A 19,553-nucleotide genomic window follows, 5' to 3' on the forward strand; every position below is an offset into this window, starting at 1 on the left:
ATGCACGTTCCAGTGAAGCTCAGAGAGGAGAAAGGGAAATAAAAGGGAGGCAGTCATCTTCCTCCGTGGTCGGGGCCTCCAGAGCCCTCCGCAGTCGCCACTAGGGGCAGCCCGCCGCTCAGGCCCGCTCGCCGGGATGTTGGCTCTCCGACGTCGGGACTGGAGGCCAAGCCTCAGCGGCTTGGACCTCCAAAATGGCCGCTTCCCCCTGGAGTCCGCGGCTCCCGACGTCCCCAGGCCGCGCCGGGCGGAGACTCCCGCTGGCGGCCCTCGGCAAAGGGCCCCAGGAACTCCGCGATGACCCTCTGTAAAACCATCTGTCCAGTTCCCTGTTCTCGAACTGTGGTCCTCCCATTCCCACCTGCGGCTGAGCGCTCTCTTGGGCTGAGAGCCAGTGGGAAAGCAAGAGCACTTGGACCAGTACGGGTGTCAGAGGTTATGGGGAGAAGGCAGGAGAATGGGGTTAGGAGGGAGAGATAGATCAGCCATGATCGAATGGCGGAGTAGACTTGATGGGCCGATTGGCCTAATTCTGCCCCTATTCCTTATGACCTTCATGCATTATAGAACATAGAACATTGAAATGTACAGGGAAAAAGTGCTGGAGTAACTCAGCGGGTCAGGCAGCATCTGTGGAGAAAGGGAATTGGTGACGTCCTCTCTTCAGATTGTAACAAGTGCGGGGCAAGTTTTTCACACAGCGAGTGGCAGTAGATTTGCTGCCTTACGACGCCAAGGACCCCGGTTCGATCCCGACTACGGTTGCTGTCGGTACGGAGTTTGCACGTTCTCCCCGTGACCTGCGTGGGTTTTCTCCGGGTGCTCTGGTTTCCTCCCACTGAAGGACCTGTTCCTGTGCTGTACCTCTAAACTAAAGAACCCTTCTACGAGTTCATATACATCAATAGCCCTGTTCATATAACCAGTTCATATACATCAATAGCCCTAATGAGGTAATGCAAGAGAATGTGATTGCATTCAATCCACAAAGTTCCTTGACCAGGTAATTAAAAAGATTAATATATTTTTTCCCCTGGATTTAGGTGTTCCAATGGGTTTGATCGCCTGCGACAGGAGTGGCTGGACTATCACTGCATGGACGAGGTATTGTAACCACAAGCTCATCCCCGGCGATAATTAGTCAGTAGCAAAAAAATGGTTCACTCTGAAGATATACAAACATAGAAACATAGAAAATAGGTGCAGGAGTAGGCCATTCGGCCCTTCGAGCCTGCACCGCCATTCAGTATGATCATGGCTGATCATCCAACTCAGTATCCTGTACCTGCCTTCTCTCCATACCCCCTGATCCCTTTAGCCACAATGGCCACATCTAACTCCCTCTTAAATATAGCCAATGAACTGGCCTCAACTACCTTCTGTGGCAGAGAATTCCAGAGATTCACCACTCTCTGTGTGAAAAATGTTTTCCTCATCTCAGTCCTAAAAGATTTCCCCCTTATCCTTAAACTGTGACCCCTTGTTCTGGACTTCCCCAACATCGGGAACAATCTTCCTGCATCTAGCCTGTCCAACCTCTTAAGAATTTTGTAAGTTTCTATAAGAACCCCCCTCAATCTTCTAAATTCTAGCGAGTACTAGCCGAGTCTATCCAGTCTTTCTTCATATGAAAGTCCTGACATCCCAGGAATCAGTCTGGTGAACCTTCTCTGCACTCCCTCTACGGCAAGAATGTCTTTCCTCAGATTAGTCCGATCATCGAGTCCACACCGACCACCAATCACCCACTCACACCAGCCCTGCACTACACACTAGGGACAATTTACAGAAGCCATTTAACCTACAAACCCGCACGTCATCGGCATGTGGGTGGAAGCCGGAGCACCCGGAGAAAACCCACGTGGTCATCTGGTCTAAGAATAAAGGGGAAGCCATTTAAAACTGAGATGAGAAAAAACATTTTCACCCAGAGAGTTGTGAATTTGTGGAATTCTGTGCCACAGAAGGCAGTGGAGGCCAATTCACTGGATTAATTTAAAAGAGAGTTGGATAGAGCTCCAGGGGCTAGCGGAATCAAGGGATATGGGGAGAAGGCAGGCACGAGTTACTGACTGTGGATGATCAGCCATGATCACAATGAATGGCGGTGCTGACTCGAAGGGCCGAATGGCCTCCTCCTCAAGTCAAGAGTCAAGAGAGTTTATTGTCATGTGTCCCACTATTTTTCCCACAGAGAGTGGTGAATCTCTGGAACTCTCTGCCAATGAAGGTAGTTGAGGCCAGTTTGTTGGCTATATTTAAGAGGGAGTTAGATGTGGCCCTTGTGGCAAAAGGGATCAGGGGGTATGGAGAGAAGGCAGGTACGGGATACTGAGTTGGATGATCAGCCATGATCATATTGAATGGCGGTGCAGGCTCGAAGGGCCGAATGGCCTACTTCTGCACCTATTTTCTATGTTTCTATTTTCTATGTTTCTATATCACAGGGAGAACGTACAAACTCCATACAGACAGCACCTGCAGTCAGGATGGGACGCGGGTCTATAGCACTGTAAGGCAGCAACTCTTCTAGCTGTGCCACCGTGCTTCCCTGTGTGAGAGTCAGGCAATGTTGAGGTGCAGGTCAGACAGTCGAGACTTTGGCATTATGACGCAGTGCCCTCATAGTGAATATGTAATGGAAACTGCAACCCTGTCCAATAATTCACACCAGCCAATTCCACTCATAAGTATAGTTGCTGGATAGGGGCATTTTTATTGTGTGAATAGAGCTTTAAACTCTGTCCTTGGACTTCAAGGACCTATACCTATACCCACCCAAAAGATCCTTCAAGCTTGCTCACTGTGAAAAGTTAAGCCCCTGTCCCACTTAGGAAACCTGAACGGAAACCTCTGGAGACTTTGCGCCCCACCCAAGGTTTCCGTGCGGTTCCCGGAGGTTGCAGGTGGTTGCCGGAGGTTGCAGGTAGTGGAAGCAGGTAGGGAGACTGACAAAAACCTCCGGGAACCTCAGGGAAACCTTGGGTGGGGCGCAAAGTCTCCAGAGGTTTCCGTTCAGGTTTCCTAAGTGGGACAGGGGCATTAGTTTGGACAGCCTACAATTTAATTCCAACAGCTGACCATCTAACTAACTACAAGCACTCAGAGTAATCATTCAACCGCCCGCTTTCATCAAGTCAAGTCAAGTCACTTTTATTTCTATAGCTCATTTAAAAAACAACCCTCGTGCTTTACATTGGTGGAGGTACTAACGTCATACAACAGTGGTTCGTAGATTAAATACATACATCACTACCTACATGTAGGCCTCGCTCAGAGGACGTCAAGAAAGGCTTGGGAGTAGAGATGGGTTTTAAGTCTCGACTTAAAGGAGTCGATGGAGGGGGCAGTTCTGATGGGAAGAAGGATGCTGTTCCACAGTCTAGGAGCTGCAACAGCAAAGGCGCTTATGCCTAGACCGCGGGATGTTCAACTTCTAGCCATGCTTTTACTCCATGGTTATTTTCGGAATGTTTCAGCACGACGTTGAGCTCTGTGAGAATCTTCCGGAACATTCCGAAGACTTCTCCTCGTCGGCGACCCTGTCGAACACATTGGAGAGTGGCATTACCAGCACGGCCACGGCAATGCTTTTCTCCAGCGGCCTCACGACAGAAGGTAAACGCGCGCTCCTCCCCCACCCAGTTATGGCAGCCCAGGCAAGGAATGGAAGGGGGATTGGGTGCTGAAATTGGTCAATTGAAGGAAACCTCTTACAATCAACACAAGAGAAGAGTGCAGCACAGAATCAGGTTCTCTGGCCCACTATATCCATGTCGAACATGATGCGAGGTTTAACTAATCTCCTCAGCCTCCACGTGATCCATATCCCTCTGTCCCCTGCATAGACACACACATATCTGCCTTCATCACCACCTCTGGTTGCACATTGCAGACACCAACCACCCTCTGTGTAAAATACTTTCCCCGTATATCTTAAGAGGTTGGACAGGCTAGATGCAGGAAGATTGTTCCCGATGTTGGGGAAGTCCAGAACAAGGGGTCACAGTTTAAGGATAAGGGGGAAATCTTTTAGGACCGAGATGAGGAAAACTTTTTTCACACAGAGAGTGGTGAATCTCTGGAATTCTCTGCCGCAGAAGGTAGTTGAGGCCAATTAATTGGCTATATTTAAGAGGGTTAGATGTGGCCCTTGTGGCTAAAGGGATCAGGGGGTATGGAGAGAAGGCTACTGAGTTGGATGATCAGCCATGATCATATTGAATGGCGGTGCAGGCTCGAAGGGCCGAATGGCCTACTCCTGCATCTATGTTTCTATGTTTCTATCTCCTTTAGAATTAGCCCCTCGCACCTTAAAGCTGCCCCCTCTAGTCTTTGCCATTTCTGTTGCGGGGAAAAAAAGGTTCTGATTGTCTACCCTATCTAGTTTAGTTTGGAGATGCAGCGTGGAAACAGGCCCATCGGCCCACTAGGTCCGTGCCAGCCAGCTATCACCAGATCACTAATTCTGCCCTGCACACCAGGGACAAGTTACAGGAGCCAATTAACCCACGCACTTGCACGTCTTAGGAATGTGGGAGGAGACCAGAGCACCCGGAGAAAACCCACGTGGTCACGGGGAGAAAGTACAAACTCCGTACAGGCAGCGCCCTTAGTCAGGACCGAACCCTGGTCTCTGGCGATGTATGGTTGAACTCACCCATTAGCAGCCATTAGCCATTAGATTTTATAATACCCTATACTAGGCCGTATGGGGATGCTTTGCATTCAGGTATTGTCCATATTGTATTTTATATATTTATTGTCTGCCTTCGGTCTGAATGTGTGGGTTTGTTGGTGTTGGCTTCTGGACATCTGGATTTCCCTGAGGGGATCAACAAAGTATTAACCATTAATATTATTATTATTATTATTATTATTATAAATTATCGTGCCGCCAATCTATGGCTGTCATTGTTTATATAATTCTATAAGGACTTTCCTCAATCTCTGACATTCCAGAGAATCTAAATGGGTGGCACAGTGGCACAGCGGTAGAGTTGTTGCCTAATGCCCCTGTCCCACTTAGGAAACCTGAACGGAAACCTCTGGAGACTTTGCGCCCCACCCAAGGTTTCCGTGCGGTTCCCGGAGGTTGCAGGTGGTTGCCGAAGGTTGCAGGTAGTGGAAGCAGGTAGGGAGACTGACAAAAACCTCCGGGAACCGCACGGAAACCTTGGGTGGGGCGCAAAGTCTCCAGAGGTTTCCTTCAGGTTTCCTAAGTGGGACAGGGGAATTACACAGTGCCAGAGACCAGGGTTTCATCCTGACTAGAGGTGCTGTCTGTATGGAGTTTGTATGTTCACCGCATGTGGGTTTTCTCTGGGTGCTCCAGTTTCCTCCCACCTTTTGAAGATCAACAGGTTTGCTGGGCAATTGGCTTCAGTAAAAATTGTAAAATGTCCCTCGGGTGTAGAATAACGTTGGTGTACGGGGATCACTGGTGGGCGCAGACTCGGTGGGCCGAAGGGCCTGTTTACTGTGTTGTATCTAAGATGGTGTAATCAGATACAATTTGTGCGTTTAAGAGGCGTTTAGACAGACACATATAGGCAAGGCTTTAAAGCATACAGATTTAAACCAATCAATGGGATTCACTTCAATGGGAAAAGCGGTTAGCATGGATGTGATGGGCCGAACGGTCTGTTTCTGTGCTGCAAAACTCTACAACATTTAACGTCTGCGATGTCTCGTCCTCCATTCTTGCACAAACAAAAACAGCCTTGTTTCTCATTCTTCTGCGCTCATCCCTGCCTGGAGGGTAATTTAGCCCCCTGTCCCACTTAGGAAACCTGAACGGAAACCTCTGGAGATTTTGCGCCCCGCCCAAGGTTTCCGTGCGGTTCCTGGAGGTTTTTGTCAGTCTCCCTACCTGCTTCCACTACCTGCAACCTCCGGCAACCACCTGCAACCTCCGGGAACCGCACGGAAACCTTGGGTGGGGCGCAAAGTCTCCAGAGGTTTCCGTTCAGGTTTCCTAAGTGGGACAGGGGAATTACTGGAAGCATTAACACAAACATTCCAGTCGCGCTCTCCCACCGCACGGCCCCATTTTGTAACGTGGCGCCTTTAATCTCTCGCTCACAAACGGATTCACAGGAAATCACCATAAATAAAAAATATCGTTCTTTTAAGCCCTTGACCTTAATCCTTATTTAAAATAAAAACAGACAACATAGAGAGAAGCAGAGCTGATGTTTTGGGTCAGAGAACTTGCATCGGAACGGAGTCATTAATCTGTTCCATTAAACCGTCTCTCTCCCCGCGGGTGCTGCCTGTCCCGCTGAGACTTCACAGCATTTTCTGCTTTAATTTCAGACTCCCAGCGTCCACAATACTTTGTGGGAAATTATAATTTCATAGCAGTTTGGAAGATAAGTTGAAACAACTGTCATTTACAAATCCCAATAATAAGTTTGGTTCTAGACTCAAGGGACTACAGACTGCAGAACACAAAGTTCTGGAGTAAGCCAGCGGGTCAGGCAGCATCTCTGGGGGACGTTTCGGGTCGGGACCTTTCTTTATAGCTTGGTTCTTCCAGGAGGTAAATGAGGCAGCAGGTACCACACAAGAACTTAAAAGACTCTTGGACAGATAGATGGATAGGAAAGGCTGGAGGGAAGATAGACACAAAGAGCTGGAGTAACTCAGCGGGTCAGGCAGTATCTGCAGAGAAAAGGAATACGAGACCCTTCTTCAGACTGAGAGTCAGGGGAGAGAGAAACGATGAAAAGAGGTGCAGAACAAAGCAGATGGCACCGATGGCCGAAGAGCCCACAATGGTCCATTGTTGGCTGTGAAGGAGGTGAAAACAAAGGGGTAAGAACAGTGAAACTAGCAAGACGACCAGGGTGGGGGAGGGACAGAGAGAGAGGGAATGCAAGGATTACTTGAAATTAGAGAAATCAATATTCATACCGTTCGGTTGTAAGCTTGTGTTTGGGTCAAACACAAGTAATTGAGACTAGCTTAGATGAGTTGGTCGGCATGGAAGAGCTGGGCCGAAGGGCCTGTTTCCATGCTGAATGATTATATAATTCCATGACTCTTCCAATTTTCCAATCAAGCTATGCAGAAGTATAACTGGCAGTATAACCAGAATAAATAGCAGAGTGGAGAATGCAGTGTTAGAAACATAGAAACTCAAAAGCTGGCCGTTCAGCCCTCTATTCCTGTACTATCCCCCGAAAAAACAAACCAATACTGCCAGCCTATCATAGAAACATAGAAACATAGAAAATAGGTGCAGGAGTAGGCCATTCGGCCCTTCGAGCCTGCACCGCCATTCAATATGATCATGGCTGATCATCCAACTCAGTATCCCATCCCTGCCTTCTCTCCATACCCCCTGATCCCTTTAGCCACAAGGGCCACATCTAACTCCCTCTTAAATATAGCCAATGAACTGGCCTCAACTACCTTCTGTGGCAGAGAATTCCAGAGATTCACCACTCTCTGTGTGAAAAATGTTTTCCTCATCTCAGTCCTAAAAGATTTCCCCCTTATCCTTAAACTGTGACCCCTTGTTCTGGACTTCCCCAACATCGGGAACAATCTTCCTGCATCTAGCCTGTCCAACCCCTTAAGAATTTTGTAAGTTTCTATAAGACCCCCCCTCAATCTTCTAAATTCTAGCGAGTACAAGCCGAGTCTATCCAGTCTTTCTTCATATGAAAGTCCTGACATCCCAGGAATCAGTCTGGTGAACCTTCTCTGTACTCCCTCTATGGCAAGAATGTCTTTCCTCAGATTAGGAGACCAAAGTATTGTAGTATTGTACAGTATTAGAGTATTGTAGCACTACACTTTCAGAGAAGAATTCCAATGCCTGCGATGCAGTAGGTTGGAAGATCAGGGCTACATCGTAGTTTATGGGAGAACCATTCAGTTGTCCGATAACAGGGGTACGAAACTGTGTCGGTGTTGGTTTACACCGAAGATAGACACAATAATACTGGAGTAATACTCAGCGGGACAGGCAGCATCTCTGGAGAGAAGGAATGGGTGACATTTCGGGTCGACACCCTTCTTCAGACTGACGTCAGGGGAGATGGAGATACATAGATAAGGAAGTGCAAGGTGTGGAAACAGGACAAGGAGGATGGCAATCAAGGAAAATGTAAGAAAATGTTCCTGAGTCTGGCCTTCGTGCTTCCGAGCTTTTGTATATTTTGCCTGACGGGAGAGGGAAGATGAGGGTATAACCAGGGTGAAAAAGGCCCTTGTTTGTGTTGACGGCTTTCCCTGAGGCAGTGTGAAGTATAGATGGAGTCATTGGTGAGGAGTCTGGTCTGTGTGATGGATTAGTCTGCATCCAATGCTCTCTGCATGTTCTTGCCGTGCTGGGTACAGCTGTTCGTAGAGCAAATTCTGCTGCAGCCCGACAGGATGCTTTCAATGGTGTACCAGTAATAACCTCATGAGCCGCACCCTACCCCCTACCCCCCCACCCCCCCTTCATGGGTTTTATTGTGCAATAAAACAGATTTTAGAAATTGCAATTTTAATATTGCGACGTTGAAACGATAACTCTTTGCCTCTGGGCTTCTGACAACCATCAGAAATGGATAAGAAATGTGAAATAAGCTTCCCATCTCGGAATAGTTATTATAGTTATTTGTACCAGAACCCAAACAATCACAAACAAAGTAACGAGCAAAGATAAATCCTTCCAACCTTTACTTAATTACCTTTTACAAAATACTTACTGAGAACTTTGCCTTTGGGATTTAACCTTGGGATTATGATGATTGGCAAGTGTATCGAGGTACAGTGAATTGCTTTGCTTTGCATGCTGTCCAATCAGTACAGATAATACCATACATGAAAGGTACACAAAAATGCTGGAGAAACTCAGCGGGTGCAGCAGCATCTATGGAGCGAAGGAAATAGGCGACGTTTCGGGCCAAAACCCTTCTTCAGACTGATGGGGGGTGGGGGGGAGAAGGAAGGAAAAAGGGAGGAGGAGGAGCCCGAGGGCAGGGGGGATGGGAGGAGACAGCTCGAGGGTTAAGGAAGGGGAGGAGACAGCAAGGGCTAGCAAAACTGGGAGAATTCAACGTTCATGCCATCCGGACGCAAGCAACCCAGGCGGAAGGGTTGAAGAAGGGTTTCGGCCCGAAACGTCGCCTATTTCCTTCGGTCCATAGATGCTGCTGCACCCGCTGAGTTTCTCCAGCATTTTTGTGTACCTTCGATCTTCCAGCATGTGCAGTCCTTTCTTGAACACCATACATAAATACCGGTTGAACACTGATTTCATGGCATCCTCGGTTCCAGAGTCTTTCTGGATTATCCGTTTTTCTGGACCAACTGAGGTCATGAAAAATGAAAAGACAATACACTGTAATAAAGCCCTTGTCCCATGGTACGAGTTGATTCCAAGTTCTCTCCCGAGTTTAAAAAAAAAATCAAACTCGTGGGAAGCACGGAGAATGAACGTAGTGGGTACGTCGGAGCTCGGGGACGTCTCTTAGCGTCTCTTAGCGCTAACGGCAGGTACTCGGGAAGACTCGCTAACGGCAGGTAAGCACGGGAAGACTCGTGAAGATTTTTCAACATGTTGAAAAATGTCCACGAGAGCCCCGAGTACCGACAAGCGGCCATTACCGTAAATCTCCGAGTTCGAATCAGGGCAAACTCGGGAGAACTCTTGGAATGAACTCGTACCGTGGGACAGGGGTTTTAATGGTTCGATTGGAAACATGTGTTGCCTTTCCGCTGACTAGTTAGCACGCAACTTCAATTGACAATAAACTAAACTAAACCCCTGGCCCACTAATGCCCCCCCCCACCACCATGTCTCTAGAGCACCACAGAGTGCCAGAAACCTAAATAAAAGAACTATAAAATGTAAACTGAATGTAACTGGAAGAACCTGCTGACCCATCCCAGGCTCCCATCGTCTCTCCAGCCGTTTTGAGCGCCGGTTTCCGACCGCACTCCCAACTCGCAAAGTGCACCAGCGAGCCCGTCTTCACCCACCGCACAGTCCGATGACGGCCGTGGCTGCGGTTCACGTTGTAGCCCCCGGGGTCGCCAGGGATCACGGGTCAGCGTGGACTCGGTGGGCCGAAGGGCCTGTTTTCATGCTGTATCTCCAAATTAAACTAATCTAACCTAAATTAAAGTGGTGCTGAATCTGTACTGGCAGAACTAGTGCCATTTATAGCAGCCAAGTCAGAAATTATGAGAGGCACAGATAGTGTAGACATTCAGATCTTATTTCGCAGGATGGAGACGTCAAGGACTAGAGGGCGCAGCTTTAAGGTGAGAGGGGCAAAGTTTAAAGGAGATGTGCGGAGCAAATTTGGTTAAATGCTGGGCGGTGGGTGCCTGGAACGTGCTGCCAGGGGTAGTGGTGGAGGCAGATACGATAGTGGCGTTTACGAAGCTTTTGGATAGGTAAATGGACATGCAGTAAATGGAGGGGTATAGATCATGTGCAGGCAGAGGTGATTAATTTAACTTAGCATGATGTTTTGACATTGTGGACCGATGAACCTGTTTGTGTGCATGGCGATCTGGCACAGACTTGATGGGCCGAATAGCCTCCAGCTATGTTGTAATAAGTATAAAATAGGTTCATTGACAAAAGAGTCAATGGGGAAATGAGAACAGTGTAGGAAGGAACTGCAGATGCTGGTTTAAACTGAAGATAAGACACAAAAAGTGGGAGTAACTCAGCGGGACAGGCGGCATCGCTGGAGAGATGGAGTAGGTGACGTTTCGGGTCGAGACTGAAGAAGGGTCTGGACCTGAAACATCATCTATTCCTTTTCTCCGGAGATGCTGCCTGACCCGCTGAGCTACTCCAGCTTTTTGTGTCTGTCTTCGGGAAATGAGAACAATTTTACCAAGATCTGTTTAGTTCTAGAATACATAGCCCCCTGATAGGTTGGACAGGCTAGATGCAGGAAGATTGTTCCCGATGTTGGGGAAGTCCAGAACAAGGGGTCACAGTTTAAGGATAAGGGGGAAATCTTTTAGGACCGAGATGAGAAAAAAAAAATTCACACAGAGAGTGGTGAATCTGTGGAATTCTCTGCCACAGAAGGTAGTTGAGGCCACAGTTCATTGGCTATATTTAAGAGGGAGTTAGATGTGGCCCTTGTGGCTAAAGGGATCAGGGGGTATGGAGAGAAGGCAGGTACAGGATACTGAGTTGGATGATCAGCCATGATCATATTGAATGGCGGTGCAGGCTCAAAGGGCTGAATGGCCTACTCCTGCACCTATTTTCTATGTTTCTATGATAGGCTGGCAGTATTGGTTTGTTCTTTCGGGGGATAGTACAGGAATAGAGGACTGAACGGCCAGCTTTTGAGTGGAAAGATGCGATGGTTCATTAAACACCACACAACTGTAGCGGAAACACAGTAATGATGTTGTGTGGGCAACGGATTTGAGTATTTTATGAAATGAATGCAAATATAATGAAAGTAATTAAGAAATCAATGGAGGGAAAAGTGCAGAGTGGTTAATGTAATCTACTGTGTCGAACACAGTACTTCTCCCACACTACCCCGGGCAGTTTCAAACAATAAACCTCACTCACGATTACTTTAATGACCAAAACTCACAATTCATTAAACACTTCCATAACTTGTGCTGCAACCTCCTAAATCACCAGTGTATTCCAGCCTAGATTGTGTAAGACATGCTTACATTTACACCTGTTACACATTGAAGCTTTGACACACCACTGTCTAATTATCGTATTTTCGCTGTGTGATACCGCAATACTCCTGAGAAGGTTACAGCACAAATTATGAAATGTATGCATGGTGGTGCAGTGGTAGAGTCATAGAAACATAGACAATAGGTGCAGGAGTAGGCCATTCGGCCCTTCAAGCCTGCACCGCCATTCAATATGATCATGGCTGATCATCCAACTCAGTATCCTGTACCTGCCTTCTCTCCATACCCCCTGATACCTTTAGCCACAAGGGCCACATCTAACTCCCTCTTAAATATAGCCAATGAACTGGCCTCAACTACCTTCTGTGGCAGAGAGTTCCAGAGATTCACCACTCTCTGTGTGAAAAATGTTTTCCTCATCTCGGTCCTAAAAGATTTTCCCCTTATCCTTAAACTGTGACCCCTTGTTCAGGACTTCCCCAACATCAGGAATAATCTTTGTGTATCTAGCCTGTCCAACCCCCTAAGAATTTTGTAAGTTTCTATAAGATCCCCCCTCAATCTTCTAAATTCTAGCGAGTACAAGCCGAGTCTATCCAGTCTTTCCTCATATGAAAGTCCTGACATCCCAGGAATCAGTCTGGTGAACCTTCTCTGTACTCCCTCTATGGCAAGAATGTCTTTCCTCAGATTAGGAGACCAAAACTGTACGCAATACTCCAGGAGTGGTCTCACCAAGACCCTGTACAACTGCAGTAGAACCTCCCTGCTCCTATACTCAAATTATTTTGCTATGAATGCTAACATACCATTCGCTTTCTTCACTGCCTGCTGCACCTGCATGCCTACTTTTAATGACTGGTGTACCATGACCCCCAGGTCTCGTTGCATCTCCCCTTTTCCTAATCGGCCACCATTCAGATAATTGTCTACTTTCCTGTTTTTGCCACCAAAGTGGATAACCTCACATTTATCCACATTATACTGCATCTGCCATGCATTTGCCCACTCACCCAGCCTATCCAAGTCACCTTGCAGCCTCCAGGTGTGGCCTTACAGCGCCAGAGACTCGGGTTCGATCCTGACTATGGCGCTGTCTGCACAGAGTTTGTACTTTCTTCCCGTCACCAGCGTGTGCTCTCTCTGGGAGCTCCGGTTTACTCCCACACTCCATAAGGCGTACAGGTTTGTAGGCAAATTGGCTTGGTAACATTGTGGGGGTGGGTGCCTGGAATGCGCTGCCAGGGGTGGTGGTGGAGGCAGATGCAACAGTGGGGTGTAAGAGATTTTTAGACATGCACGTGGAAATGCAGGGAATGGAAGGAGATGCATCACATGCAGGCAAATGAGATTAGTTTATCTTGCATCATGTTCGACATGGACATTCTGGGCCGAAGGGTCTGTCCCTGCCCCGTACTGTCCTGTTTTCTATGTAAAACTGTAGTCTAGAGATATAACATGGAAACAGGCCCTTCGGCCCAGAATGTCCATGTCGGACATGATGCAAGATAAACTAATCTCATTTGCCTGCATGTCCGCGCCGACCAGCGATCCCCACACGTTAACACTATCCTACACACGCGAGGGGAAATTTACAATGTGACCAAGCCAATTCGCCTACACACCTGTACGTCTTTGGAGTGTGGGAGGAAACCGGAGATCCTGAAGAAAACCCACGCAGGTCACAGGGAGAACGTGCAAACTCCATATAGACCAGCACCCGTAGTCAGGATCCAACCCGGGTGTCTGACGCTGTACAAAAAGACTACAAAAAGTAGTAAACACTGCCCAGTCCATCATCGGCTCTGACCTTCCTTCCATCGAGGGGATTTATCGCAGTCGCTGCCTCAAAAAGGCTGGCAGTATCATCAAAGACCCACACCATCCACCCACACACTCATCTCCCTGCTACCTTCAGGTAGAAGGTACAGGAGCCTGAAGACTGCAACAACCAGTTTCAGGAATAGCTACTTCCCCACAGCCATCAGGCTATTAAACCTGGCTCGGACAAAACTCTGATTATTAGCAACCACTTTCTGGTATTTGCACTACCAGTTTATTTATTCATGTGTGTATATATTTATATTATGGTATATGGACACACTGATCTGTTTTGTAGTAAATGCCTACTATGTTCTGTGTGCTGAAGCAAAGCAAGAATTTCATTGTCCTATACAGGGACACATGACAATAAACTCACTTGAACTTGAACTTGAACTTGTATGGCAGCAATTCTACTGCTGTGCCACCATGCCGCCCTGAGGTGTATATCTGTCTATGTGACTGTTGTAAGTGCAGCTGGACTTTTATTAGATCCACGGTGTTTTTATTCATCTCCTTTTTCAGAATTGCCTGGGCAAGCTGCCCACATATTCCAAACCATGGGAACATTATTCAGTACTTTGCCATGCGTTTCGGTCTTGAGTCTATTGTGCAAAATGAATATAAGTTGTCAGTTGTCTTAAACCAGGTACAATGAAGTAATCAGCGGGTCAGGCCGTATCTCTGGAGAACATGCATAGGTGACGTTTCGGGTTGGGATCCTTCTTCAGACTCCAGTTCTCCAGAGATAGAACTATAGAAACTAGGTGCAGGAGAAGGCCATTCGGCCCTTCGATCCTGCACCGCCATTCAATATGATTATGGCTGATCATCCAACTCAGTATCCCGTACCTGCCTTCTCTCCATACCCCCTGATCACTTTAGCCACAAGGGCCACATCTAACTCCCTCTTAAATATAGCCAATGAACTGGCCTCAACTACCTTCTGTGGCAGAGAGTCCCAGAGATTCACCACTCTCTGTGTGAAAAATGTTTTTCTCATCTCAGTCCTAAAAGACATCCCTCTTATCCTTAAACTGTGACCCCTTGTCCTGGACTTCCCCGACTCACTGAGCCTGACCCACTGGGTTTACTCCAGCACATGATGTCCTTGTGTGTAAAACAGCATCTGCAGTGCCATGTTTCCACGTTTTAGCAATCAATGAATCTGTTCCCATTGAGTGGGATTGTCGAAGAGGTGGATCAGGAAAACCATGGAAAATATTTTGAGTGAGAGAATCGGAATCCCAGCCGGATAGGCAGCGGAGAGTTAGAACAAAAGGAAGAATTCAGTTTCAAGGAAAATTAATTGATTCAGTTATTAATTCGTATTTATTATATTCTGTACACAAAAATCATAACTCTTATGTCTGAGGGCAAAACACAAAGTGCCGGGGGAACCCAGCAGGTCAGGCAGCATCTGTGGAGGGAATGGAGGTGGAGGTGATATTTCGAGGTACAATACTTACTATAGGTACTATACTTGCAATCAATGAAGGACACAGAGTGCTGGAGAAACTCAGCTGGTCAGGCTGTATCTCCGGAGAACATGCATAGGTGATATTTCGAGTCGGGACCCTTCTTCAGACTCCTCACAGGACTCCCATTAGAGTCAGGAGAACTTCCGCAGAGTGGGACACAAAATGCTGGAGTTACTCAGCGGGTAAGGCAGCATCTCTTGAGGAAAAAGGATGGGTGGCGTTTCAAGTCGGTGCCCTTCTTCAGACTGAGTCTGAGTCTGAGAAGGGACCCGACCCCAAAAGGTCACCCATCCTTTTTCTCCAGAGATGCTGCTTGACCCGCTGAGATATGCCAGCACTTTGGGTCTATCTTTGGTATAAACCAGCATCTGCAGTCCCTTGTTTTCTTCAGAGTGGGTGTATTTTGAGGATAATTTTGCAGTGGACCAACAGAATGGAGACCAGAGATGAACAAACTGTTGGAGGACCAGACAGCGTCTGTGGAGGGAAGTGTCTGAAGAAGGGTCCTGACCCGAAATGTAATTTGCCCGTTCCTTCCACAGATGCTGCCTGACCCACTAAGTTCCTCCAGCACTTTGTGTTCTGCTCAAGACTCCAGCATCTGCAGTTCCATGTGTCTCTATTCTTATGTCCCAGGCATTGTTATTGATCAACGAAGGCAGACCTGATATGTTTATGTTCATAAGTAATAGGAGCAGAGTTAGGCCATTCGGCCCATCAAGTCTACTCCACTATTCAATCGTGGCTGATCGATCTCTCCCTCCTAACCCCATTCTCCTGCCTTCTCCCCATAATCCCTGACACCCGTACCAAGCAAGAATCTATCTAGTTAGAGAGCATGGCATTAACATTGAATTCTCCCAATTTGGCTAGCCCTTGCTGTCTCCTCCCCTTCCTTAACCCTCTAGCTGTCTCCTCCCACCCTCCCATCCGCCTGCCCTCGGGCTCCTCCTCCTCCTCCCCTTTTCCTTCTTTCTTTCCCACCCCCCATCAGTCTGAGGAAGGGTTTCGGCCCGAAACGTCGCCTATTTCCTTCGCTCCATAGATGCTGCTGCACCCGCTGAGTTTCCCCAGCAATTTTGTGTACCTAAGAATCTATCTATCTCTGCCTTAAAAATATCCATTGACTTGGCCTCCACAGCCTTCTGTGGCAATGAATTCTGATGTTCTGTTTCTTTCTGTTCCTTCCAGATGACACCAAGTTGCTTTTCCACATGAGAGACAGTGGTAAGTGTTGAGCATCTTTTTTGCACTGTGTAAACCTTTGATAGACAATATGTGCAGGTGTAGGCCCTTCGAGCCAGCACCGCCATTCAATGTGATCATGGCTGATCATCCACAATCAGTAACCCCGTTCCTGCCTTCTCCCCATATCCCCTGACTCCGCTATCTTTTAGAGCTCTATCTAACTCTCTCTTGAAAGCATCCAGAGAACCGGCCTCCACCGCCCTCTGAGGCAGAGAATTCCACAGTTTCCTCTGGTGTGGGCAGTGGGCAGTGGGCAGGTGCTATAGACCTGCACGGGAAGGTAGACGCTCCCACCCCCACGAGTCTCGGGCAGATTGGGCTTGTCAGCCTGGGAAGGCAGTCCATCTAGGAGAGGGAAAACTCTGATTTAAAACCTCCACTGCCTTGTGGCCATATCCAGTCATGGAAAAGGCTCCAGGAGTAAACCTCGAGAGAATCCGGAGTCGGAGCCCCTAAGGCAGTTTGTCGTTGTCTACAACCTCGCTCTGGCAGCTCCTGCAACGGCGCTGGTGCCAAACTGTAACGGCCCTGCTGTTCCTTCGGATCGATCAGCGACGTGGAGAGGGGGGGCGTGCTGCATGGGCAACAGCCTGTCCTCCACATGACATCGATCGCCCAGGCTTGCATCCGACCACACATCACCTCTGCTGTTCCACAGTGAACAGATAAAACACCAGGGGAAGATAGACACAACAAGCTGGAGTAACTCAGCGGGACAGGCAGCATCTTTGGAGAGAAGGAATGGGTGACGTTTCGGGTCGAGACCCTTCTTCAGACTGTGGGTCAGGGTCAGTACACACTGATGACGTCTAAAGTGTTTGCCAAGCCAATGCCCGTAGATCAAATCAAATCAACCTTTATTGTCATCTTGCAAAGCAACAGTTGTACAGTGCAAAATGAGAAGACGTTACCCAGGGAATACCGGAGCATCGCACATGAAACTTAAAACATTTCACACATAATAACAGTCAAAACTATCCAGTCCCTGATGAAACTGTATAAATAGTTAAAAGCAGGTCAAACAGCAACATTAAAATACAGTAAAAACAGTCATTAAAATGTCCAGGGCAGCTGATTTGAGTGGCCAGTGCCAGAGTTATTAAAATGTCAGTGCAAAGCCGCAGAATCAGGTGACTGTGAGTACAGAGTGACTGTTTAGCAGCCTCACAGCCTGTGGCAGGAAGCTGTTTAGCAATCTTGTAGTCCGGGCTTTGATGCTACGGTATCTCTTGCCTGATGGCAGGAGATCCAGGTGTGTGTGTGGAGGGGGTGCAGTTTGTCCTTAGCTATTCTCTGATCTATTTTCAGACAGCGGCTCTGGATTTGTCCATAATTGCTCTTCCGACGTGGTCCCAACGTTGCCGTCCCTGGCGTGCTTCCTCACGGGCCCCTTCATTCAAGTCCAAATATTTGATGTGTCGCCACAAAGCACAAGTGTCTGGGACTGAGCCCTACTGAACTTCCATGCGTACAACTCCCCAGTCACGGATCTTTCCTCTCACCTGTGTCCTTTGTCAGAGAGTTCAAAAAGGAACTGCAGATGCTGGAATATCGAAGGTACACAAAATTGCTCGGGAAACTCAGCGGGTGCAGCAGCATCTATGGAGCGAAGGAAATAGGCGACGTTTCGGGCCGAAACCCTTCTTCAGACTGATGGGGGGTGGGGGGGGGAGAAGGAAGGAAAAGAGGAGGAGGAGGAGGAGCCCGAGGGCGGGCGGATGGGAGGGTGGGAGGAGACAGCTAGAGGGTTAAGGAAGGGGAGGAGACAGCAAGGGCTAGCAAAATTGGGAGAATTCAATGTTAATGCCATCCGGACGCAAGGTCCCCAGACGTAATATGAGGTGCTGTCCTTTGTCAGAGAGCCAGTTTTGGACCCATCCCCTACTTTCCCTCAGATCCCACAATCTTCACCAATCATCCTCAGACTAGTGGAGAAACGACGATACATGCTTTATTTCTAGTTTATTCAACCAGTCCGCCTCGCAGAAACAAGGAACTGCAGATGCTGTTTTTTTTACCAAAGATAGACACAAAGTGCTGAAATGACTGAACGGGTCAGGCAGCATCTCTGGAGAAAAAGGATGGGTGATGTTTCGGGTCGGGACCCTTCTTCAGACCCTATCTTCTTCAGTCTGGAGAAAGGTCTCGACCCGAAACGTCACCTCTCCTTTTTCTCCAGAGATGCTGCCTGTCCCGCTTAGAGGGATAAATGCCTTGTGCTGGTAACTAGGATTACTATGCATGGGTATTGATGGTCGGCATGGACATGATGGGCTGAAGGGCCTTTCCCTGTGTTGTTCGTCTCAATGCCTCCACAAATGAAGGATATATGATCAAGTGGCAAGTGTGTTTGTATTACGTTTCTCTGCAGTCTCTGCCAGTGAGATTACACAACTGCTCACAGGACTAGTAGCAGGATTGAATGTTCTAATAATTTTGTGTAGAAGGGAACAGCAGATGCAGGTTTACACCGAAGATAGACACAAGATGCTGGAGTAACTGGGTGGCACGGTGGCGCAGTGGTAGAGTTACTGCCTCACAGCGCCAGAGACCCGGGTTCCATCCTGACTACGGGTGCTTGTCTGTATGGAGTTTGTACGTTCCCTCCGTGACCTGCGTGGGTTTTCTCCGAGATCTTCTGTTTCCTCCCACACTCCAAAGACCTACAGGTTTGTGGGTTAAATGGCTTGGCCTAAATGTAAATATTGACCCCAGGTGTGTGTGGGGTAGTGTTAGTGTGCGGGGATCGCTGGTCGTTGCAGGCTCGGTGGGCCGAAGGGCCTGTCTCTGTGCTGTATCTCTAAACTGAACTAAACTCAGTGGGTCAGGCAGGTTAGGCTTCATCTCTGGATAGAAGGGATGGGTGACGTTTCGGGGCGAGGCCCTTCTTCAGATCTAATAATTTTGATTTTGGACCTGCCCACACTGTCGACAACAGCGCGCCAATCCCCTGGAGGTGGACGTTTCCGCGAATATCGTGCGGCGCTGTTATCCTGACCGCGGAGAGATTGAACAACGAGCAAGGCAAAGTGCTGGCTTGTTTAACGGTGTGACTGAGCTTCTGTGGCTGTGGCTGTGCCCATCCATCACTGTGCAATGGGCCCAGTGGTCCACGCTTAATTTGCTGGATATTACGCTGAACTCTCGACGGGGGGATCAGACTGACAGGCGCAATCTCTCCACAAAACTGCAAGGCGCATGGAGAATATCAGAACTGCAGACTAATGCAGAGCCAGAGATAGCAATCCCTGAGAGATAGAAAGGCAATGAATGAGAAATAGTGGCAGGCAGACAGAAGTCATGTTTTTAGATTTCTTTTGTTCTGAATCCAGTCGTGGTCAATCTTTTAACATTTGATACTCT

The 19,553-nt window shown here is 48.0% G+C and overlaps 1 protein-coding gene across 2 annotated transcripts in view; it reads left to right on the forward strand.

The window, feature by feature from the left end:
• Positions 1-19,553, forward strand: part of plxdc1 (plexin domain containing 1) — a 186,092-nt gene that overhangs the window by 139,894 nt on the left and 26,645 nt on the right. For both annotated transcript variants that reach the window (XM_033034877.1, XM_033034878.1), the window contains exons 10-12: positions 1,044-1,104; positions 3,480-3,618; positions 16,134-16,169. In XM_033034877.1, the coding sequence (XP_032890768.1) occupies positions 1,044-1,104; positions 3,480-3,618; positions 16,134-16,169 (236 nt within the window). The remainder of the gene's footprint in view (positions 1-1,043; positions 1,105-3,479; positions 3,619-16,133; positions 16,170-19,553) is intronic.

The sequence above is a fragment of the Amblyraja radiata genome, chromosome 16, assembly GCF_010909765.2.
Source record: "Amblyraja radiata isolate CabotCenter1 chromosome 16, sAmbRad1.1.pri, whole genome shotgun sequence".
Classification (NCBI taxonomy): Eukaryota; Metazoa; Chordata; class Chondrichthyes; order Rajiformes; family Rajidae; genus Amblyraja; species Amblyraja radiata.